General features: G+C 48.9%; 1 protein-coding gene across 1 annotated transcript in view; it reads right to left on the bottom strand.

The window, feature by feature from the left end:
• RASA3 (RAS p21 protein activator 3) overlaps nt 1-25,241 on the bottom strand; it is a 129,187-nt gene that overhangs the window by 40,860 nt on the left and 63,086 nt on the right. The window contains exons 3-5 of the mRNA XM_066380489.1: nt 19,744-19,847; nt 6,855-6,949; nt 2,032-2,108 (exon numbers count right to left, since the gene is read on the bottom strand). Of these exons, the coding sequence (XP_066236586.1) occupies nt 2,032-2,108; nt 6,855-6,949; nt 19,744-19,847 (276 nt within the window). The remainder of the gene's footprint in view (nt 1-2,031; nt 2,109-6,854; nt 6,950-19,743; nt 19,848-25,241) is intronic.

The following is a 25,241-nucleotide window of genomic DNA, read 5'->3' as shown; positions in this document are numbered from 1 at the left end:
TCTCTAAACCAAAGCTCCTTTAAAAAAGCAAACCCCCAAAAAGGGGCCATGCACACAGCACACTCCTGTGTTTCATAACAGAACCCCAAGCCCTCACCCGCCTCTGGGACTTGATGTGCCAGCAGTGGGCGTCTGGAAATAGCTACAGGCCCACACTCAGGCAACGGCTGCTGCTGACAGACGGTCCCGACTTTAGACACTTGTGTTCCTGGAACCGCAGCCTAGCGTGCACCCCAGTAAGATGCAGGACCCGATGACTGCAGTGTCCTGGTGTGTCACACATGGATTCAGTGGCGAGCGGACATTTCCACCCCTCATACCATAGTCGTGGGACCAGATGGGGCCACTCTTGGACCAGGGCTCCCGGTCCACATCGGCTGGTCTGCCCTCCTGGCTCCGTTCTCTGCCCAGCCCGGTCCATTCTGCCCCCCCACCACTAGCTCACATCTGCCGGTCTGCCCTCCTGGCTCCGTTCTCTGCCCAGCCCGGTCCATTCCGCCTCCCCACCACTAGCTCACATCTGCCGGTCTGCCCTCCTGGCTCCGTTCTCTGCCCAGCCCGGTCCATTCTGCCCCCCCCCGCACCACTAGCTCACATCTGCCGGTCTGCCCTCCTGGCTCCGTTCTCTGCCCCGCCCGGTCCATTCTGCCCCCCCACCACCACTAGCTCACATCTGCCGGTCTGCCCTCCTGGCTCCGTTCTCTGCCCAGCCCGGTCCATTCCGCCTCCCCACCACTAGCTCACATCTGCCGGTTTGCCCTCCTGGCTCCGTTCTCTGCCCAGCCCGGTCCATTCTGCCCCCCACCACCACTAGCTCACATCTGCCGGTCTGCCCTCCTGGCTCCGTTCTCTGCCCAGCCCGGTCCATTCCGCCTCCCCACCACTAGCTCACATCTGCCGGTTTGCCCTCCTGGCTCCGTTCTCTGCCCAGCCCGGTCCATTCCGCCTCCCCACCACTAGCTCACACTGTCTTGCCCTGTGTGAGGTTTGTATTAAGCAGCTTGCAGTCCTTTGTGAACAAGGAATAAACCAATAAATAAACAAGAAAACAGGCAACTCTTTCCTCACGACTACAGCATCTGAGAGCACAGCAACTATTTTAAGTAGAATGGGAATAAGGAAGGAGTGAAGGATGAAACTCATTGAACCCATCGCCCACGTGCTCCCTGGACCCCCCAGTTTCAGATAACAGGGAGTTCTCACCTTCCACACGTCCTACACATGTCCTCTGTCCTATCTGTCATCGTGTCCCTACACTGTGTCCTCCCGTATGTTCTACAGAGACGGCCCTGCAGCCCGAGCTGACCACTGGATGATGAATGCGGGTTGGGCAGCCAGGACAAAGCCCTCTTGGACAAGAAACAGTGGGGGACACTGCTCACCACCTGCCTCCAGACCCTGCTGGTGGGCCAGAGAGACTGGAATCCTGTTTCCTCATCTATTATACCAGGGTGCAACACCAACCTTTTTGCCTAAATGTTGCACACAAAAACTGGCTCGTGCCTGACCAGGCGGTAATGCAGTGGACAGAGCGTCGAAATGGGATGCGGAGGACCCAGGTTCGAGACCCCGAGGTGGCCAGTTTGAGCGCAGGCTCATCTGGCTTGAGCAAAAAGAAAAGCTCAGCAGTTTGGACCCAAGGTCACTGGCTTGAGCAAGGGGTTACTCGGTCTGCTGAAGGCCCGCAATCAAGGCACATATGGGAAAGCAATCAATGAACAACTAAGGTGTCGCAACAAAAAACTGATGATTGATGCTTCTCATCTCTCTCCATTCCTGTCTGTCTGTCCCTATCTATCCCTCTCTCTGACTCTCTCTCTGTCCCTGTAAAAAAAAACAAAACTGGCTCGTTATGTCTAGGATGAGCATTTGCTTTATTGAGAACATTCAGAGCATGCCAGAACCTCTAAAAATGGTGTCGTCCGGGGAAATCACCTGTTCCGGGAATTCTGATTCATTTGTTTGTAAAACAACAACCCACCCCCCTGCCAGGGATCACAGTTATTATTTCCAGGCAGACTCGAGTCTTACCGCGTGGCCAGCTTGTGGCAGACGACGCCAGTGTCGGTGATGACCTCACTCAGCCTCAGCTCCAGGTGGACTTTGCCCTGAAAGGCACAAGGGGAAAGGGTCATGGGGGGCAGCCATGCAACATGGAGAGCCACAGAGGCTATGTTCACAAATGTACGTGCTTACCTCTGACTTCACGCAACATGGAGAGGCACAGAGGCTATGTTCACAAATGTACGTGCTTATCTCTGACTTCACATGGCGTCCACCAGGCTCCTACCACCCCCACTCAGATTCCAGCGACCAGAACGGGTATGACTCCCCCAGCAGGTTAAAGGTTCCAACCATCAGGCACACCAGGCTCCTAGCTCCACAGACAGAGCGGGAGAGAGGTCCTGAGAAGCCCAGACCTCCGCCTGGCACGTGTGGCAGCAAACTCACCCACCACAATGCCCCACTGTGGGCAGGGCCAGGTACTGTCCTTTCAACCTTTTTCTCACCCGCAGGACAGAGTGGCCACAGGGAGGGCAGGAGGATGGTCAGGCAGGATGCCCGGCAATCAGTTCTGGACACAGGACCAGACCACTAGCATCGCATCCATGTCTGGGCCCTGCCCTCCTGGCTGACCCCACCAGCCAGGAGCAAATCCTCAGGGCCAGTCACTGAGGAAGGGACCTCAGTGCCATGCCAGCTCACGGTGACAGCTCTGACTGACAAAAGCTGACCCCTGTGCCTCCATTTCACAGAGCACGGGCCAGGGTTTAGAGCATTCCGAATCCTACCGCGATTCCCAGCACATCCCAGGAGGCGGGCTCACTCACCCTCTGCTAAGAGGAGGACACTCAGGCTCATAGCAACTAGCAGCCTGTCCTCTCACACCAAACCCAGCACAAAAGCTCGTGGTCAAACACAGAAAACACAGCACGAAACAGTCGCCTGTGAAGTCTGGTTCTTCACCAGCCTTCTCAAACACACTGGGTGCCAACTCCTTCGTGGCTTAATTTCTAACATTGGCCACGGCCACTCAGCCTGACATTTCCCTGAATCACTTTAAATGGGCTTCTAAGAAGTGAAAGAATGTGTCTGGGGTGAGACGGAGCCCCCACTGCTGACGCCCGGGCTTGCTGTCCTGTTTCCTGTTTTTCCCAGAAAGGACGACACGTCCACACCAGCAGGCCCTGTGACTGCTCAGGTTTCCTCTCTGAGGGCAAACACTTCCTTACCAAGGTGGCAAACGCTGTCAGCTAATTCGTGTTGTTACCACTGCCCGGGCATCGGGGAGAGGACGGTGTGAGGTGAACCAGCACAGTACACACACTCGACATGACTGAGAGGACTCGACCCCCCAGAACCGAACTCACGATCTGCGGTTCAGAAGTTCCCAGCTGTTGCTACACAGCATTGCCGCTGGTTCGGGCCACGCCTCGCACGGTGTGGGTATCACAACACCTCCAGCACAAACAACCCAGCCACAAATGCCGACGCCCAGAGGAACCGAGGGCCACACCTTACACCTCAGCGCAGGCAGGAAATTCGGGTTTTCTAGGCTCAGCCTCTGCATAGCTGGTGTTTGGGGCCCACAGAGTACTGGACGCAGACATGCCAGTCTGAGCACCAACCTGCTCAGTTACCTACATTGGGGTGAGTGGAGGGGAAGGAAGGGGGCCTGACCTTGCACTTTCCTTCCTGGAATTCCTTAAACCCTTAGAAAGGGTCAGGCTGGGTCCCTGTATGTGGACAGCTGCTGACGCTACTGGGAAGTCCTTTGTAGAGGGCTGTCTGACACGTGAGTCAGCTGCTCAGAGGTGGCCTGGATGTGGCTGCTGGGTTGTCTGCAATGACTCATCTGCAGTCTTCCTCCATACGTGCTTCCATACAAGCTCGCTAAGTAAACCAGAGCACAAAGCGGGGCTCAGTGGCTGTGGGCATCCTGGGAAAGTCGGGGAAGGACTCCCTGGAGGCTCAGTGGGGGGCCTGCTCAGGTAGGTGGGTGGGGGCTCCCTCCCTCCCCACTCGGTACCAAGCAGGACACGGGGCACAGGAAGAAGGGAACCCCGCAGGTTACCCTCGGAGGGTCACGATTTGGCAGCTGTGATTGGCCGTCAGCAAAGATCCACTTCGCTCCGTTACCCTCATAGGGCAGGGAAGGAACAGAAGCGACTAATTCTTTTTAACAGAGTGATCTACCAGAGACCTTCAAAAACATCAGTTCTGGAAGGAAGCAAGACATCTTTTAAACCGTCCTTTCCCCCTATTTTTCCGCAACTCACTGATATGTTGTTTTGACCCCAGTTTTGTGACACTCTGTTTCAGACACAGGCTTTTTATAGAGCAATGGAATAAAGAAAATATATCCGTCCTTTGCCCTTCCAAAAACCGTAAATGGTGCCATTTCAAAATGAAACTGGGGTTGTCGGAAAAACGATCGTAATTGCACTTTTAAAGGCTAGTTTGAATCTGGGGGAGCGCTGCCCCTAAGTGGCATAACCACTTCATGAGGGGCACTCTGAGAACCAGCTACCCTAAGGAAAGCACTCAGCTCCTGTCGAGCCTAAGCTAACAAGCAACCAGGAAACACTGTCCTTCCTCCTCCTCTTTGTAGTAAGACCAACAATGCACTTGCCATTCATAATTCACAAAGTCCAGCTAGAGTGAGTCAGTACACCATCTCATAGATGATACAAACCAGGCTCAGAAGGACAAGGGACTTGTCCATGGGCACACAAAGGGCATCAGTTATGAAACAGTACAAATATTCCACACAGCTGTACAATTTAAAGCTCATCCATGTTTGTAAGATGTGTGCTGACGCAGCAGTTTTGGATATTGACCATGGTGGTGATTACATAAATTAATACATGTGATAAACTGCACAAAATACACATGTACATATATGCAAGCACACACAAGTGATAGACTGCATAGAATACACACATGCACTTGTGTGTACACACACACATACTGGCACACATGCATGCATGTAAAACTGGTGACACTTTTATGAAATCTGTGTTTCATGGGAATGTCAGCATCCTGGCTGTGACCTTGTCCCGGTCACAAAGGATGTTACCACGGGGAGACAGGGTGAAGGAATATGGGTCTTTCTTCACTATTTTTAGTCTTTAAGTATAAATAGGAGAGTACACAATTTGCTAATCGTATTCCCTGTATACTTTTTTGTAGTTTCCTGTAAATCTGTCACCATTTCAAAACATAAATATTAAAAAAAAAGGGCATGAAAAAAGAAAAGCCACACCTGCCAATAAAATCCAACCTGAATCTGGGGGTAACTCAGTGGGAAGAACATGGTGTAGCTGCCGCTAGCCGTTTGCAGAACCTTTTAGATTACTGTGCCACAGGCTGTGTTATTTCAGAATGAAAGTGATGGTGGAAATTATTAAAATAAAAAGCAGAAATGGTTCTAATTATCGAGCACCATTTCATAGCACAGTGCTTCTGGAAACTTCCAAGTCACCTAACATTATCATCCATCTTGACTGTTAGAACTCTGATTTTCAACTTCAGGCAGAGTTATTAGTTCTGCAGTAATTACAGTGTCTTCTAATTTACACAGCAAGTTTGGGCCCTGGGTCAGAATTAGTTAAGCGTGAAGAACCATTATGAGGCCTCCCTTCGAGGCAGCTCCTCAACCTTTCCCTCTTGCTGCCTCTTTGTTAAAGTTTGTGGGTCCGTCCCAACAGCCACCAGGGTCTGCGCGCCCCATGGCCCCAGCAAGCAGAAACCCTGAACCCCCTGCCTTCACGCTCAGAGCTCTGCTGAGGACACGAGGGCCAGCCAGGCCTCCAGACGCTGGACGAGGAGCCCAGGAAGGTACACGCCAAGCAGGGCCAAGGGAAGCCCTACAGCAAGATGTCAGGCACTGTCCAACTGCTCACAAAGCCCCGCTCTACAGATGAGGAGACTGAGGCTTGGAGAGGCCCACTGCTGGCATACTTCACTAGTGAATGGGGGCACTGAGCTTTGAGCCAGGCCTGCCTCTGCCAGAGACCCTGTGCTCGGTCATGTACCCCTGCCAAGCCCTGGCGCCTCACAGGACCCGATGATGAAAACACTCATGCATCTCAGCGCCAGGTCCGCTGTGCTGTGACATGGCTCTCAGTCTTGGAACTCTAGACATTAGCATGAAACAGGCTTGACTGGAAACCACACAGGCCAGGGTCACAACAGAAGAGAAGATATGGCCACCCTCACGACGGGTGTTTGGGTGTGCTCCTGGACACTCAGCATGGAGACTGACCCCAAGTTACAGGCAAGTCCAAGAGAGCCTGCGGGGCAGGGTTGGGATCTTACATCCCCAGTCTCCCCTGCTAGGCGGAGAAACCCCCAGTCCTGTGGGTGTAGCTCCTTCTACTGGACAGAGAAAGTCAGAACACTTAACACATGGCCCAGGGGCACCAGGATAAGCCGAGGACCCCTCAAGACAATGGGAACCTCTTCAGAGTGGTCACTTCTTTTAGCTCTAAATCCTTCTTTGCTGAATGCAGGGTGCTTGAAAACACATTCGGTGACCTCCAACAGACACAGGGACCTACAGTGTGAGGTTTTGCGTCCTGTTCTCAACCCACAACTTTGTTTTTCTTACCCCTCTTTTCTCTTCACCTTCAATTATGTTATCTTTCTTTCACATTTTGTATTTTTTAAGCTGCTTCAGTCGTGCATGACAAAGCATGACGACAGCCAATTGAACAAGACCATACTTACTATAGACAGTAGGACACAATGTGCTAAGCATTATTCCCTGTCTCTACTACTTTAACCACAATCCGAGTCACCTCCGTTCCCAAAGACCTCCTGTGGTCCACGGGCTCTGCCAAGGGTCTCACCTGAACTTCTGAGTCAGCGTCCACGTGCTGCAGCTGGAACCAGGTGTCCCTGTTATGGTACTTCTGCAAGTCTTCCTTCTGAATGGCCACCTTCCCTAAAACATACAACACAGAGGAAGAGCAGTCACGGAAGGGCACAAATCCTCCAAACCCACAAGGGGCCCTGGAATCTTCACTTTCACAAGGGCCCCAGGGAACTTCTGTGGGGCCCAACGTTTGACAATGTTTACTCTAGATAGTTTTATGTTCCTTACACAGGCTTAGTACTTTGCAGTGAAAATTTCAATAAAAATACCCATAAAAATATATGCTGTCGGCTCTTAGCTACTCCCCCGAGACCTGTTCTGTTCCCAAAGGCTCACAGGAGACCTTCCCTAGGCCCCCGCCCGATCTGTTCCTCAATGAGAGATTCAAGGAAAAGAAGAGGACGCTCTGCTGTTAGATCCTACGGGAGTTCAGAGCGTGCCACCCCAGAATGCCACTCTGGCATTAAGATTATTTGAGTTGAAAGCAAATGAGAATCAACGTGTGCAGAAAGAGGGTTCCCAGGGCTCCCCTTATCTGATACAAGCAGAAACCGCCGAGAAAGGAGACTGCCCGAATCCTTCTCCCGGGAAGTTCTGGGCCGTGACAACGGCGGAAAGCCTGCGTCAAGATGATCTTGCACATTTCCCCACACTCATATGTACTACCCCACAGCCTGCCACCCTTGGAAGCCTAAAACCTCTTCCCTTCGTCTTCTCCCTTCTCTGAAGTGAATTATTCCTCTGCTAAGATGCCATATCAGTCCAATTCTAACTCCGAGTTATCCACATACTGTGCTGCAGGCGTTAATAGGCTGTTTGCTACTCTCTTGTTAATCTGTTTGTTTGTTTTGTGTTTTTGTTTTTGTTTTTTTGGTTAGTCCAATTTTACAGGGCCCCAGCCGGACGTCAGTGGGCAGAGAACAAAAGATTTCCTCTCCGATGGTCTTCACACTTTGTTCTGAGAACTCAGTCCACTGAGCTCCGCTCTGTACTCCAGACCCTGGGAGACTCGCCCACCAGCACAGATGGGATGTTTGACGGGCAAAACAAACATGTAAAAAGCTGGTCCAGGTGCCAGAGTGTGAAGGTGCCCAGAGAGTCGGGACAGTTTGCTTCCACTGACACGTGCCTTCAATCCCCATCTGTCATTGTGCCATTCATTATTTCAGCACAATTACATCGTCTCGTGTTCTCAAAGGGAAGGTAACTGTACCTCATACTTCCTGCACTGCAAAATAGACTTGGGAAGGATCCTGGAATCACTCCATCAAGGCTCCCCAGTTCATGGCCAATTATTTCTACACAGCCAATACTTCTGTCCACTGTAGCATGCACCGGGTACAATAACAGACGTCAGAGACTTTCAGGAATATATCAATAGATGTTTCTTTATTGGCCAGTTTAACCTGCGCAGGGGCGAATTCCCAGGTGTCCGGAGACACCTTACTCACAAGAGCTACAAACGGGAATCGCGCCTGGTGCTGACAGCTAGTTCCTTATATATCCTAAGTAAGAAAGCATAATACAGAAGCAGATGTGGCGGTTACCTATTCACTAAGGGGGCTGCACATAGCATAGCAACAGGGGCTGGGTCTAGCTCATTGGCAAATTCCAAACATAAACTTCTGATAAGGGTCTTTAACCAATGGAATGCAAACGTTTGTCTTTCTTTGTTCTCAGCCTCACAGGGTCCCTATCTGTCTCTGCTTCTTGAACGACCTTGGGCATGGTATTCCTAACAGAACAGGAGCAGGACCTGCCTGTAACCCTTAAGTTCCCTGTTCCATCAGTGCCCTGCCTATATCCTATTATTTTAGATATTCTGATCTTCTCTTGGTCCTTACATCCACCAGCGAAGTGGATACAGCGCATTAGCACTCCAAGGGTCAATACCATTGCCCACGTCAGCCTTGCTGGTTCAGCTCTCACCCCAGGCAGAGCCATCTGATGCTGAAAACTGCCCAGCCACACACCAGGTCCCCCAAAGTCGGCAGGTGGGAGAGCAAGAGACAGACGCAGGACACACGCAGCAGACACACGTGGCAGAGGGTATGTTCCACAGAAATTCAGAGACCCAAATATAAGCCACGTGGAATTTCCTCCAAATATCAGGTTACCGGGGCAGAGTCGCTCCTTCAGGGCTGGTCTCAGGCTCCTCCCCACGCCTTGGCCCTCCCCTCCCACCACAAACTGTCTTGATGAGCACCTGGCTGAGGCCCCGAGGGTGGGTCCTGCAGCCTCTGGCAATCCCTCAGCACACCAGGTCACCAGGAAGAACAGCCCCAAGGAAAGACTCCTTCCTCTCTGCTTGGCTTCTGTAGAACTTAGTCCTCCCCCCCCCCCCCACCTATTGGGAATATGATTTTGAGTTTTGCAAGAATAAAGCCATGTGAAACAAAAATTTCTTGGAATTGAATTGGGCAACATAATTCATTGAAAAACAATTAAAAATATCTTCAGACTGCATGATTAGTTCAGCTGGATAAGAGGATTAAGTTTGAAGTTTGAAATGTTAAGTAATTGTAATGCTTTTATGAGCTTTAACTGTAATAGAGGGACTCATGTATTTAATGTTTATATGAATCCTACAACTTACACATCATTACCCTTTTAGTTTTTCAAGTACTTAATGCAATATTAAGTAGGTAATAAAGGAACATAGGGCAGCATGTGAAACAGTCAAAAGAATATAAAAGAGCCAAGAAAAAGTTTCTCTTTCCCCCGCTACACAGTTCCTGACTCAGGGTCACCTCTGTCCCAAGCTACTAGTCTGTCCTTCTAGAGATCGATCATATTCAAGAATATACAAATGTGTACTTTTAAAAACCATGTGTATTAGTGTTTTCTAAATGCTGTTCTGAGACAATACCTGACCCACAACCATAAGGTCCACTTACATGTCTTAATCTGCAGAGCTGTCCCAACCTATCAGAGTAAGTGATAGGGTCACTAACCCACCCTGGCTGGGCCTCACTTTCCTGGGCGTGGTGCTGCCTGCCTTTTCGCCACTAAAAACCCATGTATTGTTTCCTCTGGTGGGTGCTGCACCTGCCGAGGTCTGCTTAGAAGACAAGTGATGTGGAAACCCAGGTACAGAGGAGTCAGAGGGCATGGGGGGAGGTGAATAGCCAGGGTGAAACCTGTAGGAAAGCTGACTATGGTCAGACTCAATGAGGGACAGCCCAACGCTTGCCCAACACCTCCCCGAGATTGAACTCGTGGAAGAGAAGTCTGTCCTCATCACTCCTGTTCGACCTGGCATCCTAGCCAGTGTATGACGGCAAGGGAAAGAAACAAGGCCATAGAGACTGCAAAGGGAGAAATAAAAGTCTTTATTCACAGACTCTACAGAAAAATCAACAGGACTAGCTATTAGAAAATGTGTGTGTAGCAAGACCACAGACTACAAAGTTAATGCATAAAGATCAATTGTGTTTGGCTTGGCCTGTGGAGGTACAGTGGATAACATGTCAACCTGAAATGCTGAGGTCACCAGTTCGAAACCCCAGCCTTGCCCCGGATTCTCAAGGCCACATACAAGAAGTAACTATGAGTTGATGCTTCCTGCTCCTCTCCCTCCTTCTCTCTCTCTCTCTTCTCTCTCTAAAGTCAATAAAAATAAAATCAATTGAGTTTGTGCACATAAGCAATGATAATAAAAATTGAAATAAAAAACAGTATCTTTTGCAAAATGATGCTTTTATGGGTTATGATTTTGGTGTGTGCTACCAAAAAAATCTTTGTCTACTCCATCAAAAATGAAATAGCTAAAGATAAATTCATGTGTGTGTGTGTGTGTGTGTGTGTGTGCGTGCGCGCGCAATGTGTGCAAGATGCGCTTGCTGAAAACACATCGCAAACTCTGATGAAAGAATGCTTTTTAAGAAGGCCCAAGGACATGGAAAGACATGCCATGTTGGGGGATCTAAAGACTAAAATTTCGTTAAGATGTTAAGTTCTCCCCAAATTAACCTACAGATCAAAGCAATCTCAGTTATTTTGGAAATTAAGAACCTAATTAAACATCAGAGAAATGCAAATCAAAACCACAATGATATACTACCTCTCACACCTGTCAGAATGGCTATCAATAAATCAGTGATCAGTATTGATCTGGATGTGGAGAAAAGGGAACCCTCCTGCACTGTTGATGGGAATGCAGACCAGTGCAGCCACTGTGGAAAACAGTATGGAGATTCTTCAAAAAATTAAAAATGGAACTGCCTTTTGACCCAACCATCCCGCCTCTAGGAGTATATCCGAAGAAACCCAAGACACTGATTCAAAAGAAGACATGCACCCCTGTGTTCATTGTAGCATTATTCACAATAGCCCAGATTTGGAAGCAACCCAAATGCCCATCAGTAGATGAATGGATAAAGAAGCGGTAGTAACTTTACACAATAAAATACTACTCAGCCATAAAAAAAAGAAATCATACCCTTTGAGACATGAATGGACCTTGAGGGTATTATGCTAAGTGAAATAAGCATAAAAAAACAAATACCAAATGATTTCAGAAGAAACAAATACCATATGATTTCACTTAGATGTGGAATCTAATGAACAAAATACACAAACAAAATAGAAACAGATTCACAGAGAAAAAACAGACTGACAGGTGTCAGGAGGGGCTGACAGTTAGGAAGCTGGGTGAAAAGGTGAAGAGATTAAGCAGTACAGATTGGTAGTTGCAGAAGAGACACAAAAATGTGGATTGCACCATCAAGACTAGAGTCAATAGTGTCGAGATAACTGGGTATGGGGCCAGGTGGGTGCTTAGGGGAATGAGGGCACCACTCTGGAGAGTGCTTGGCTGTCCAGCCACTTTACTGTACATCTGAAACTGGTGTGGAATGGTACAGATGTAAACTGTGGTTGAAAAGAATAAAGAAGCCGATTTCAAGATGTCAATGACAATTCAAAGGCCCTAGAATAATAAAACAAGTTTGGAATAGAACAAAGCTGGCGGCAGCCTCCCTGGCCCCACCCCTTCCTCCTGGACTTGAACCCGCAGCAGAGCACACGAGCTGCTGCACTAGGGACGCCTGGGGTGAGTGTGGGCTCCTCCTGACGCAATGCCAGCAGATCAGGCTCAGGAGACCGTGAGAAGCCCAGTGCGACACTGTGCTTGTTTCCGCGACACAAATTTATATCCTGCAACTTGGCTTCTCATCCTGGTAACAACATAATTACTAGTCATAACTTTAAATTATTCCTGGAGATCCAGACAGCCACTTATTTTTACAGCTGTAAAACGGTGGTGAAAACATCTAAGTCCAATTGCACACTGACACACCATAATTTTAAAGCCACTAAAAAATGGCTAAACCATGATTTTGCATGTTATCTTCAAAAATAGCAGGTACTACTATGAGTAACTTATCTGATTATTTTTAGGAGAAATAACCCCAGCACCAATTTGATCAGATTCTCTGATTAAAATGTGCAGAATGACTTTAAATTTTCTTTTTTCCTTAGGCTTATCATTCAAAAAAGTTCTCCTGTGCCTCCAAGGTTTAATCAAGCTCCTCTTCAGTCTAGTAGAACCTGAGCCAAGTACTAAGACCAACACTGTATCTCTGTATTCACTTTCACCTGCCGCTCAGGTGCGTCCAACGCAGCCACAGTGTCGCTGGGTAAAATGCCAACTTCTAACCGGACGGTTTCAGAGTCTACACTTTGGCTCGTCCCTCTCCTGCTTCCTTCCTTCTGTCCTTGAACAAACCCTGGCACACCCAGTAGGTGCTGGATAAAGATAAACCCAGGTGCTCCCTCACAAGCTCCGGGCCATAGGACGTACAGTCCAATGAACACTGGACAAGAAGCAAAAGAGTGGCTCCAGCAAGTGCAACGACGGAGGAACATACACACCAAGGGGGCAGCTCACTCAGGAGCCGCCTCTGGCTAACCGGGGTCTCAGGTGGGCAGTGGCAGCCAGGTGAGCATGGGGATGGGGAGAAGAACCACAGGTGGGCACCAGGCAGAGAACGCACTGTGAGTCAAGGCCAGGAGGCAGGGGGCACCAGGAGAGTGATGGGGAGGGACTGGGGGTCCTCAGCCTGCAGCTGGGGTTGAGCGGACAGGAAGGAAGAATCCCTCAGCAGGGCAATCACAAGTGCTTGGAGGCCAGGCTCAGGGTTTAGGAGTCATCCTGAGGGCCAGGGGACCCCTGTGGGTCCTGGCCAGCAGAGTCCCATGGTCAGATCTGAACTTCAGACCCATCATGCCAGTGGAGACATGAGGAACAGCTGCCATCGACTCCCGGAAGGTGCGTGCTGCCACCCCGCAAACCCTTCCTCACTGTTCCTTCAGCAGTGAGGATCCTGTTGGGAAGCTCCTATCACAGTTCCACATTGAAATGAAGTCAAACGTGGATTATCTCAGTTCCTATGTGATCCATGAGCAAATTCCCGTTATTTCTACCTACATCACAGCAGCTTCCAAGAAATGTTACCAGTTGGAAATGCAGACCTTCAGGCGCTGCCCAACTCATGAATAAGCATCTGCATTTGAACAAGTGTGTGAAGCTCTGGTCATTACTGTTAGAAACACTACCAGAGGCATGGGTCATTCCTTCATAAGCACCACTGGATACCGCAGCACCCAAGCTGATTTAGACTTTGTGAATTTGAATTTGTTGTTACCTGTCATCAGACATCTTCACTGGACTGGGAAAGCAGTCTGGTTAGCATACTCTGGCTCACACCAGAGGAGGCACAAGCTGAAAGGAGCTTTCGGTGGGAGAGGATGAGCGCTCCCTTCCCACCAACAGGCTTTGCAGAAGTAGGCCTCCCTGGCCTGTGCCTGTGCAGAGCTACCCTCTTCGGGGGAAGTAAATCTACTGCGGGGCTCTGGTGTTTGGATGTAGATACCCAATAAGGAAGTGTTCCACAATCACATGGTTCCACTCCAATAAAGGCAATATATATCAGAGGCTAGGACAGATATAAATGAGGAGGGGAATCCAGGGTGACGGGTTCGAACCAAGAGAATTTTTGGTGGAGGGACATAGATGGAGCTGAAAAATAGTGGACGGTGGCAGTGGACGATGGTGGGTGATGGGAGAGGAACGGTGGATCAAGGGACAGGATGAGGGCTTAAAGATGATGGGTGAGGAGAGCAGATGATGGTTGGTGGATGGTAGGTGATGGGTAAAGGTGGTAGGTGGTAGATGGTGGGTGGTGGTAGTTAGTAGCTGGTAAGAGGTGGGTAGAGCCTGACCTGTGGTGGCGCAGTGGATAAAGCGTCGACCTGGAAATGCTGAGGTCGCCGGTTCAAAACCCTGGGCTTGCCTGGTTAAGGCACATATGGGAGTTGATGCTTCCAGCTCCTCCCTCCTTCTCTCTCTCTCTGTCTCTCTCTCTTTTCTCTCTCTCTGTCTCTTTCTCTCCCTCTCTCTCTCCTCTCTAAAAATGAATGAATAAATAAATAAATAAATAAAAAGAGGTGGGTAGAGAGTGGTGAATGGTGATATGGGTGGTAGAGGAGGGTGAATGGTGATAGTGAAGGGTGACAGTGGGTAGTGGTGGTGGTAATGATGAATGGTAAATAATGGATGGTGGTAGAAAGCTGGTAGGTGAGAGATGGGAGGGTGGTAGAAGACAGATGAATGACGGATGGTAGGTGGTGGGTAATACATAATGGGTACAGGTGGTGGATGGTGATGGTGGAGACTGGTGGTAGCGGATGGTGGATGGCAGGTGACGGGTGGAAGGTGGTGGGCAGTGATAGTGGAACGAGAATGGTAGATGACGAGGGAAGCGTGGTGGAGACGGGTGGGTGGTGGATGGTGCATAACGAGAGGACGGGGGTGGGTGGTGATAGCAAATGGCACCTCATGGGAAGGGTCATGGAGGGGTGATATTTTGTTCTGAAATGAATAACTCAGCCTTCTGCCATCACCACCCCCATTTCCCATCCAGCCGTCACCAGTACCGCCTCCCACCATTGTCCAGCCCCATCTACATCCCGCCCCCCACCATCCACTTGGTGTAGTAAAAACCCATAACCAGGAGTCATCCTGGACTTCTCCCCATCGTCAGACTCCACATTCACTCACGTAGGGCCTCTAAATACAGGGAGAGAAACATAAGCTAAAATGAGGTCGATAGCTCAGGTAGCACAGACCTGAGCATGTGGCTGCCAAGGGCTGAACACCAGCTCTACCGCCCAAAGGCCGTGTGACTTGTTTGTATCAGTTTTCTCATCTCAGAAATATACCTACTTCCCAGAGTAAAGTGAGTCAATATTTGTAAAGCACCCAGAACAATATCTGCATATAGTAAATGCTATGTGATTGTTACATAGAAAAATAAGATGGATATACACCAGGTAGTTCCATTTACGTCTCTCCTCCTTTCCAACAACATGAATTCCTGCCAGGCAGTTCCAGAATAAACAGGCAGCAATTCCCATTCGTCCAGAGTGAGAGTGTGGAAGATGGAAGGAATGACAGAACAAAAGGACAGCCCTCTGACACACCAGATGGCTCATTAAAGCCGGATGGTGAGTTTAACTTCCTAGGATCAAACACTAATCTCTATCTACACCCCAAACACTTTCAATATAAGCAACAGAGTTTATTGAAATCTCAACACCATGAATGCTTAATAAAACTTGCATAAAGTTTTATTATTCTTCAACTAAGCCACCCTAGCCAAAATCAAGCAGGAATCAACATGTCATACTCCTGTATAAAGGCTCCTCACTGCCCCGCCTGTATTTTCCCTAAGCCCTCGGTCCATGCTGCCTTGGAAGCCTTATTCACCCAGTTTCGAAAAAGAGGCATTGCAATGGCTCATGGAGATGACTCAGGGGTAGGAAATAAGCCACACGCATGGACTAAAGGAGGAATTCACACGTGGACCAAGAGCCTAAAAAAGGAAAACAGGGTGAAGGAGAGAAGGAAATGACGGAGCATGATATCAGAAAGGGAGGAAGGGGAGGGGAGGCAGAGAAGGGGTGGGAAAGGGGAGGGCAGGGGAGGGCACGGGAGGGGGTTCGAGGGCACATCTCCTCTCTGCCCACCACGGAACAACTGGGCAGCGGAGCAGCAGGAGTGTCTGTCTCTCTCTCCTGTCCCCCATTCCCACTGCAAACAGTGGGCCTGGTGCTTCTGGTAGACAATGGGACTACCGCTCGCCCTTCCTCTAGGCCAGTGGTCCCCAACCTTTTTTGGGCCACGGACCGGTTTAATGTCAGAAAATATTTTCACCGACCGGCCTTTAGGGTGGGATGGATAAATGTATCACGTGACCGAGACAAGCGTCAAGAGTGAGTCTTAGATGGATGTAACAGAGGGAAACTGGTCATTTTTAAAAAATAAAACATCGTTCAGACTTAAATATAAATAAAACGGAAATAATGTAAGTTATTTATTCTTTCTCTGCGGACCGGTACCAAATGGCCCATGGACCAGTACTGGTCCGTGGCCCGGGGGTTGGGGACCACTGCCCTAGGCAATCCAAATTACTCATATTTAAGAACCTTTTCACCCTCATACATCAGGTGGCTAGTGGCCAAAGTCCCAGAGAAAGCATGAATCTAAATGCTTGATTAAAATCTGACAGGTTCAGACTGAAATTCTGGGAACTACCTGTCACACACTGGGCAGGATAAAATGAGATCCAGAGTGAGAGTGAGTTCTGGGGATGATAGGAGAACCCACTGAAGAGTCTTCAGCGAGGAGATGACTTCATGGGATGACTAACGCAGGTGTAGACACACCTTTCTCCTCCCCTGTCTCTTCCACCACTGGTACTCACTTCTCTACAAATACGACAAGAAATGTTTGACTTGTCCTTACCGCCTGTGTTATGCATCTTCAGGCAAGTGTCTTATGCTTTCTGAGCTGCATTTTCTTCTTGATATAGCAAGTGGAAGTGATATCTACTTCCTGAGGTTAACACAAAGGGCAAATGGCATACTTTTATGACCATTAAAACACCTAGCACAGTGACTGGTGTATATAAGCATTCAGTACATGTTAGCTTCCTTCTAACTGTAAATGTCACCTTGAGGAACTTAATAAAACTATGGGATTCCAGGTTTAGCCCCTGGAAAATCTGGATCCAGCAGCATGGCTGGGGCCCAGGGATCTAGATTTTAACACACTCCCCAGTAGCAAAAGAGGAGCCTGCTGCTTACGGATAGACACATGTGAGCTTGTCACTGCAGGACCAGTCAGATTTCAGAAAACCGAGACATATCACAAAGGCTTCTAGTATTGAGAGAATGAGACGGGTAAACTATGTAGGTGAAGCCTGCACAGGCGCACAAGTAGGGTTCTATGCGTGTGTGAATGCACATGTGACTGTATGTTGAGACAGCTAGAAAGGCCACTGTGGATGTTGAGAAATTAAGCCCAGAGAACACTTGATCAGATTATGAAAGGTCTTGAATACATGCTAGGGAGCATGGCTGTCCTTCTCCGGACCAAATGAGACAATATGCCTTCAAATTTGGCAATTTAAAAAAATAATATCTAATAAATGGAAGCATGTAACTCCAGAAAAGAGCTTCTTTAGGTGGGAAACTATTAGTAAGACACACTGAGTTTCTAAAATGAAATAGATGTAATACATGAAGCTGTTTTCAAAAACTGTCCATTCTTTTAACAAACATTTAATGACTGCTTCCTGCGCCAAAGCCCAATGCTGGGGACAGACACGAGGGAGTCATTTCTGGGCCCTCACCTGGCTTTGAGCATTCTTGTGACTACAGTATGATGCCGGTGGTCCACTTTAAACTGGGAGGGCTTCCAACCCACACAGAGAGAAGACAGCTCTGGTAGCCGGGGAGTGAGAGGAAGGGAGGCGGGGCGAGCCCCGAGACCATGCAGGCCACCATTCAAGGAAGCAAAAGCTCGGCCTAGGGTGACGTGGGTGCACCCTATGGGACCTGAGCTCCAAGTCTGGGCAGGCCAGCTAGAAGAGTAAGGAAGCAGCAGGTGTGCCGGGTCCACCCAGCGATGAGGAACTTTTAGTGGCCACCGTGAGCTCAGCATGATGCATAGAGATGCCTCGAGACAACCATAGGGGTCCTGCGGGACAGCTGGACCTACAGGCTGACAGCTAAGGAGGCAGCGGAGTAAGAGTAAGAGCCAGAGGGGGCGAGGCGGTCCACTGTCCTGAGAGCTGCTGGGAGTGCACTGTGCCCGGCGGTGAGTGACCCTGCTGGGAGTGCACTGCGCCCGGCGGGGGATGACCCTGCTGGGAGTGCACTGCGCCCGGCGGGGGATGACCCCGCTGGGAGTGCACTGCGCCCGGCGGGGGATGACCCGGCTGGGAGCGCACTGCGCCCGGCGGGGGATGACCCGGCTGGGAGCGCACTGCGCCCGGCGGGGGATGACCCGGCTGGGAGTGCACTGCGCCCGGCGGTGAATAACCCCGCTGGGAGTGCACTGCGCCCGGCGGGGGATGACCCCGCTGGGAGTGCACTGCGCCTGCTGGGAGTGCACTGCGCCCGGCGGGGGATGACCCTGCTGGGAGTGCACTGCGCCCGGCGGGGGATGACCCGGCTGGGAGTGCACTGCGCCCGGCGGTGAATGACCCCACTGGGAGTGCACTCCGCCCCGGCGGTGAATGACCCCGCTGGGAGTGCACTGCGCCCAGCGGGGGATGACCCTGCTGGGAGTGCACTGCGCCCGGCGGTGGATGACCCCGCTGGGAGTGCACTGCGCCCGGCGGTGGATGACCCTGCGGGCTACGTGGTGACCTGCTCAAGTGGTCTGGCAGTGAGTAGGAGCTGGTCAGACGCCTCAAGCATGATCAAGAGGAAAGGCAATGAACAGTCTGCATGACTCAAGTGCACTTCAGATTGAAAGTACTCTACCCAAAAGCCTCCCCTGCCAGGAAAGGCCAAGGCCACGAGGTGGACGTTACATGGTGCTTGGATTCCAGCGACTACAATTGTGCCCATGTTTGGCTTCTCTATTCCACTTTGGGGGCCACAGTAAACATGAATAAGGACACAGGTGCATTCCTGAACCTGGGAGGCTTTATTGCTATTCCACACCTCTCCTCCATATTCAAGCTGAGCCTCACTCTCTCCAGTTATCCCCCACTGAAATGCTAGTGCCTCTGAGAGCACTCCAATACCTGAGAACCCCAGTATCCCTGAAAGCATCCCAATACCTCTAAGATACCCCCTATATTGCGAGCACACTGGTACCTCTGAGAGTGACCTAATGTCTCTGAGAGCACCAAAACCTCTGAGAATCCAATATATCTAAGGATATCACAGTACTTATGAGACCACCCAATACATCTGAGCACTCTAATGCCTCTGAGAAGCTCTCCAATACCTATGAGAGAGCTTAATACCTCTGAGAGCCCCCATAGGTCTGAGAATACCCCCATAGCTCTACGAGTCCCCCAATGCCCCTGAGAATACCCAGGACCATCCCGTTCCTTACAGAGGGGTGCTGGGAGTCAGGAACAGGAGTGGCCTAGAGATGGCGGGAGGGGATCTCCTCTGCACACCAGCCCCTGGGAGGAGCTCTCGGTAGTCATTTGATGGCAGGTTTGAGGGTTGCTGTATTCTTGCCTTAAAGGGCAGCTCCCAGAGCCTTTCCTGGTGTGTGCTGGTCTCTTCCATGGGGCCTGATGCTGTAAAGGCCCTCCACATGCTGCCAGAGAGGGCCGCAGACGGCCTGTCCCAGCCCTGGGGGATGCCACAGCCAGGCTAGCTGGCTGCCCGGGGCTGTTCCTGCCACTGCTCCACACGGCCAGGAAGGCTAGGCTAAAATGCTGACTCAACTCTGCTGTCCCAGAACTGGAAGAGACGCTCCACTTTGCCAGAACGAGACCCCATCCAGGAGAGGCGGAGATAAAGAAGAAAGCATCCATTTAAGTACCTACCTATGATTGAATCCCTCCGAAAAACGTCTCTATCGAAAATGTAAAATGACAGGTGACGAAAACTCCGAGGAATTTCACAGTAGAAGTCTTCTCCATAGAAGGGGCTGGACAAATAAACAGAATGAGCACCGTTAGATTCTGTTAGGTAATGGCCTTGTCATCAGTCGTGGCGTCGGCATCACCATGGGGCCTGCAGACTAAGCACTGACCTCTGGGACACATGGGCAATCTCATTTTTAAATGCACCACAAACACGCCATTCTGAGTTTCACCTGTAAAAGACATGCAATTGCAGTGTCTTATTTGGGATTAACATGAAATCAAGAGTAAGCAGGCTGTAAAAATCTTCACAGATGTGGCCCCAGCACCAAAGGCATGTCACATTAAATGAATGAATTGCTGTGCTGGTTTAGTGACAGCTCAGGGAAACTGGACAGCTCGACAGAGATCATGGCGTTAATAAAACTATGTCTGTTGTGTGTGTCCAGGTTTAGCACAAACTGCTAACCATTTTGAGCAGGGGTCCCCAAACTGCGGCCCCCTGGGGCCATTTATCCAGCCCCTGCCATACTTCCGGAAGGGGCACCTCTTTCATTGGTGGTCAGTGAGAGGAGCACTGTATGTGGCGGCATCGCAAAGCACGGTGTCGCTCACGTACAGTACTACTTCCTGTGACACAGGGCGCACACGTCACGGCTCCGGAAGCACGTCATTTCACTTGTTACGGCTAGAATTGACAAATATGGAACCGGACATTGACCATCTCATTAGCCAAAAGCAGGCCCACAGTTCCCATTGAAATACTGGTCAGTTTGTTGATTTAAATTTACTTGTTCTTTATTTTAAATATTGTATTTGTTCCCGTTTTGTTTTTTTACTTTAAAATAAGATATGTGCAGTGTGCATAGGGATTTGTTCATAGGTTTTTTTGTTTTGTTTTGTTTTTTTTAATATAGGGGTTTTTTTTTTGGGGGGGGGGGTTCTGAAGCTGGAAACAGGGAGAGACAGTCAGACAGACTCCCGCATGCGCCCGACCGGGATCCACCCAGCACGCCCACCAGGGGAACGCTCTGCCCACCAGGGGGCGATGCTCTGCCCATCCTGGGCGTCGCTCTGCCGCAACCAGAGCCACTCTAGCGCCTGGGGCAGAGGCCAAGGAGCCATCCCCAGCGCCCGGGCCATCTTTGCTCCAATGGAGCCTCGGCTGCGGGAGGGGAAGAGAGAGACAGAGAGGAAGGAGGGGAGGTGGAGAAGCAGATGGGCGCTTCTCCTATGTGCCCTGGCCGGGAATCGAACCCGGGTCCCCCGCACGCCAGGCCGACGCTCCACCACTGAGCCAACCGGCCAGGGCCTCATAGTTTGTTTGTTTGTTTTTTTTTCTTTTTTCTTTTTCTTTTCTGAAGCTGGAAACGGGGAGAGACAGTCAGACAGACTCCCGCATGCGCCCGACTGGGATCCACCCGGCACGCCCACCAGGGGGCGACGCTCTGCCCACCAGGGGGCGATGCTCTGCCCCTCCGGGGTGTCACTCTGCCACAACCAGAGCCACTCTAGCGCCTGGGGCAGAGGCCAAGGAGCCATCCCCAGCGCCCGGGCCATCCTTGCTCCAATGGAGCTTTGGCTGCGGGAGGGGAAGAGAGAGACAGAGAGGAAGGAGGGAGGGGGTGGAGAAGCAAATGGGCGCTTCTCCTATGTGCCCTGGCTGGGAATCAAACCCGGGTCCCCCGCACGCCAGGCCGACGCTCTACCGCTGAGCCAACCGGCCAGGCATAGTTTTTTTTATAGTCTGGCCCTCCAACGGTCTGAGGGACAGTGAACTGACCCCCTGTGTAAAAAGTTTGGGGACCCCTGATTTTGAGGGTTTGGGATAGCAGGTGGCAGGCCTCACACAGTGTTCCCATTTCAGAGAGTGCAGAGCGCTCTCTTTTTGCAAAACTCAGGGTGAAATTCCAACTGGGTGACTGTCCACACCCCTCGCTAGGGAAGGGCACCTCACCAACCCAGGCCACCCTCCACACTGACCCTTAGGCTCATTCACCCCCAGATGGAGACTCAAAAAACAAAACAAAACCGCAAACTCTGACTGAGGGGCTGGAAACCTGGACCATCCCGGCCAGGCACAGGCTGAGGCTAGCAGACGCTGGCAATGGAAGCCACGTTGAATGTGCACAGAATACGGCACCCACCAAACCCGCATCCATGGTTAGGAAATGTAGTAATTATTTCAGCACACAGGCCTACAACTACCTTGGAATCTGACATGATTCCCTTTTCATGCATGTTTATGGCGAAGGTCCAACATAGGAAACGTATAATAGGCCAAGTAAAAATGCCTACATTTTGTAGGAGAAAGCGGGATGTAGGCTCCTGACCAAATATGAAAGGAGAGGTAGAAAAGAACTGATACCGTGAGTGTCTCCTACTGAACGTTTACTGTGAGTGACACAGAAATGACAATGGGAAGAAGAGGGGAGGAAGGGAGGGAGGTAACAGTTCCCAACTAAGAGAGCTCCAGAGCCATATTTCATCAATTCTGAGATGATCCTCCTCCCACTAAATTTTAGCATCCAGAATGTATCCTGCAATCCATGTCAGAAAGGAGTGTTTCATAGCGTTATTAGTTAGCATTGCTTTTTCTTAAGAAGTGCACATAAAATAATGGTATATCCTATAACTGACGAATGTCACAGGTTCCATAAAATACAGTATTTATGATGGCATGACATGCTGTTGCTTGAAAGTCAGTAACACAAAGAGCTGGAGCTTTGAGGAGTTACAGAAAGAAGAAAAGCAAAGAAGCCGTCCAGCAGGCAGACATCATGCAAAAGCATAAACTCATTCAGAAGGGGAGGGGCAAGTGTGGAGGAGAGAAAAACAGCAACGCAAGAAGGGAATCAGATAAGTCTGGGGTCCAGAACAGACCCACAGTGAGCACTGCCCATGCCTAGACTCAAAGATGGCTGAGTCAGGGAGAGTGAGTCAGTGAGGAAGAGAGGACTGAGAGAGGTGGGAAACTAGCAGGTTTGACACTCAGGTCAGAATCCAAGTGGTGTGCCAATCCTTACAGCTGAAAAGGCAAAGGACCCACTACAGCCAGCACGTGCTTGAGATAGAAGAGCCAGGGTGAAGGGCTCACAGTTCCAGGTTTCAAAATTCACTGCAAAGTAAGAGTAATCAAGACAGTGTGATCCTGACCCAGGGACAGACAGAGATATATAAAATTACCTCACACCATATATAAAAATTAACTCAAAGTAATCACACACCTAGGTGCAAGGGTTAAAACTATAACAACTAAATCTGTAACTATAAAGAAATAAAGCTTTGAAACCTAGAGGAAGGCAAAAAACTTTTAGATATGACATGAAAAGCACCATCACCAGAAGAAACATATCAATATCAGGAAGCTAGACTTCATCAAAATTAAACATATTAAACATTGTATTCTGCAAAATACACCATTAAGAAACTAAAAAGAAGTCTGGGAGAAAATATTTACAAATCAATATATCTGATATAAAAACTTATATCTAGAATACATAAAAAACACATTTACAGCACAAAAATAATAAGTAACTCAACTGAAAAATGGGCAAAAGATTTGAACAGATATCTCACTAAAGAAGACAAATGACCCACAAGCATATAGAAAAAAAGTTTAACATCATTAAGCACCAGGGAAATGCAAATGAACTAACAAGATACCACTTCACACCCACTAGGATGGCAATAATAAAAAAGATCACAGGTCACAAATGCTGGGTGCGGTGTGGAGAAGTTGGAACCCTCATCCATTGCTGGTAGAAATGCAAAATAGCACAGCCACTTCAGAAAACAGTTTGGTGGGGTCTTTAAAAATTAAACATAGAGGGACCACAGGACCCAGCATTCCTCTCATAAGCAGTGGTGGGATTCAAATAATTTAACAACTGGTTCTGCCCTAAGGACTGTTTAAAGTATAATATAAAAAAGAAACCATATACCAAAGGTAGCTTATTATTTCATGCATTTAATACTTAAATAAGAACAATAAAAGAGGTACACAAAACTATATTATAAGAATTTTAAAATATGGATATTAATGAAAAAACATTAATGTAACATATTTTCTTCATTTTATCAATATTAATCAAAAATTTCTAGGCTAAGTTAATAAATGGCAGAGGCTATGCAGATTAAATATGATCAAATAATGTGTACAAGAAACCTGTTTGTCATGGGAATGTTCTACGGCTTTTGAAATGGGCGTTAAGATAACCCTTGAAATCTATATTTCTATTGGTTGTGTCCTAGCTTCCTATTGGTTTCATCCTGGGATTCAAATAATTTAACAACCAGTTCTCTGCCCTAATGACCATTTTAAGTATAAAAAAAGATATACTGAAAGGTAGTTTATTATTTCATGCATTTAATACTCAAATAAAAACAACAGAAGAGGTATACAAAACTAGATTTATTATAAGAATTTTAAAATATTAATAAAAAATATTAAGTAATACCCTACAAAAAACAATAAAACTGTTATTTAAGGTATTTCCATATTTTCTCTTGATTGGTGTAGCATTCTCACTTGCAATTTTTTTCACCTATGGACGGATGAACATTAATTACTACAGGCGCTTAGAATACGCTGTTGTGCAGGTGAATGTTAAAAAAGAGTAAGGAATGTAAATTTGTGATTTCCACATGGGGCGGCTGCCCAGGCACCCACCGTAGAGAGAACCCTGATTACAGGTGCCATTTTAATAACTAGTTCACCAAACTCAACAAAAAATCAGGTATGGGTTCTGCCAAACTGGTGCCAACTGGCCGAATCCCAGCACTGCTCCTAGGTATTTACCCAGGAGAAATGACAATGTGTCTACACAAAAACTTATACATGAATGTTCATAGCAGCATTATTCACAATAACTAAAAGGTGGAAACAACCCAAATGCCCATCAAGTGACAAATGGAAAAACAAAATCTGGAAAATCCATACAATGGGTTTCCATTTGGTGATAAAAGGAACAAGGTAGTGATAAATGCTACAGCAATGAGCCTCAGAAGGATACTAAGTAAAAGACTCCAGATGCAAAACAAAAAGAAAAAAACACACATTTTTTAATATTCCATCTATATGAAATGTGCATAAAAAGCAGAGGTGGATCCTAAGTAGGTCAGTGAATGCGGGAGGCGGGAATTGGGAAGGGGGTAACTGAAAAGGGCTCTTTTTTTCTTTTTTGAGTGTTCTAAAATGGATTATAGTGGCAATGACATAACTGTAAATTTACTAAAAATTGCTTAATTGTACACTTTAAAAAATGCCTACAGCATGAAGAGAGCTCTCTGTAGCCCTTTTCCTAGCTCCTCCCCTCCACAGCTCACTCAGCAGGGAGCCAAAATAGCTCCTGCATCCTGGTCTGGGCGCCGGGCCCCGCCCCCTGGGGGCCTGCGCTCCCTCCCGTGGGGCAGCCCCCTGCACCCGGGCACCCATAACGGCCCTGGTCCCGTTCTGA

Source organism: Saccopteryx leptura, chromosome 4, assembly GCF_036850995.1.
Source record: "Saccopteryx leptura isolate mSacLep1 chromosome 4, mSacLep1_pri_phased_curated, whole genome shotgun sequence".
Lineage (NCBI taxonomy): Eukaryota > Metazoa > Chordata > Mammalia > Chiroptera > Emballonuridae > Saccopteryx > Saccopteryx leptura.
The sequence above is the reverse complement of the archived record's forward strand: the minus strand, read 5'-3'. Positions and strand labels throughout refer to the sequence as shown.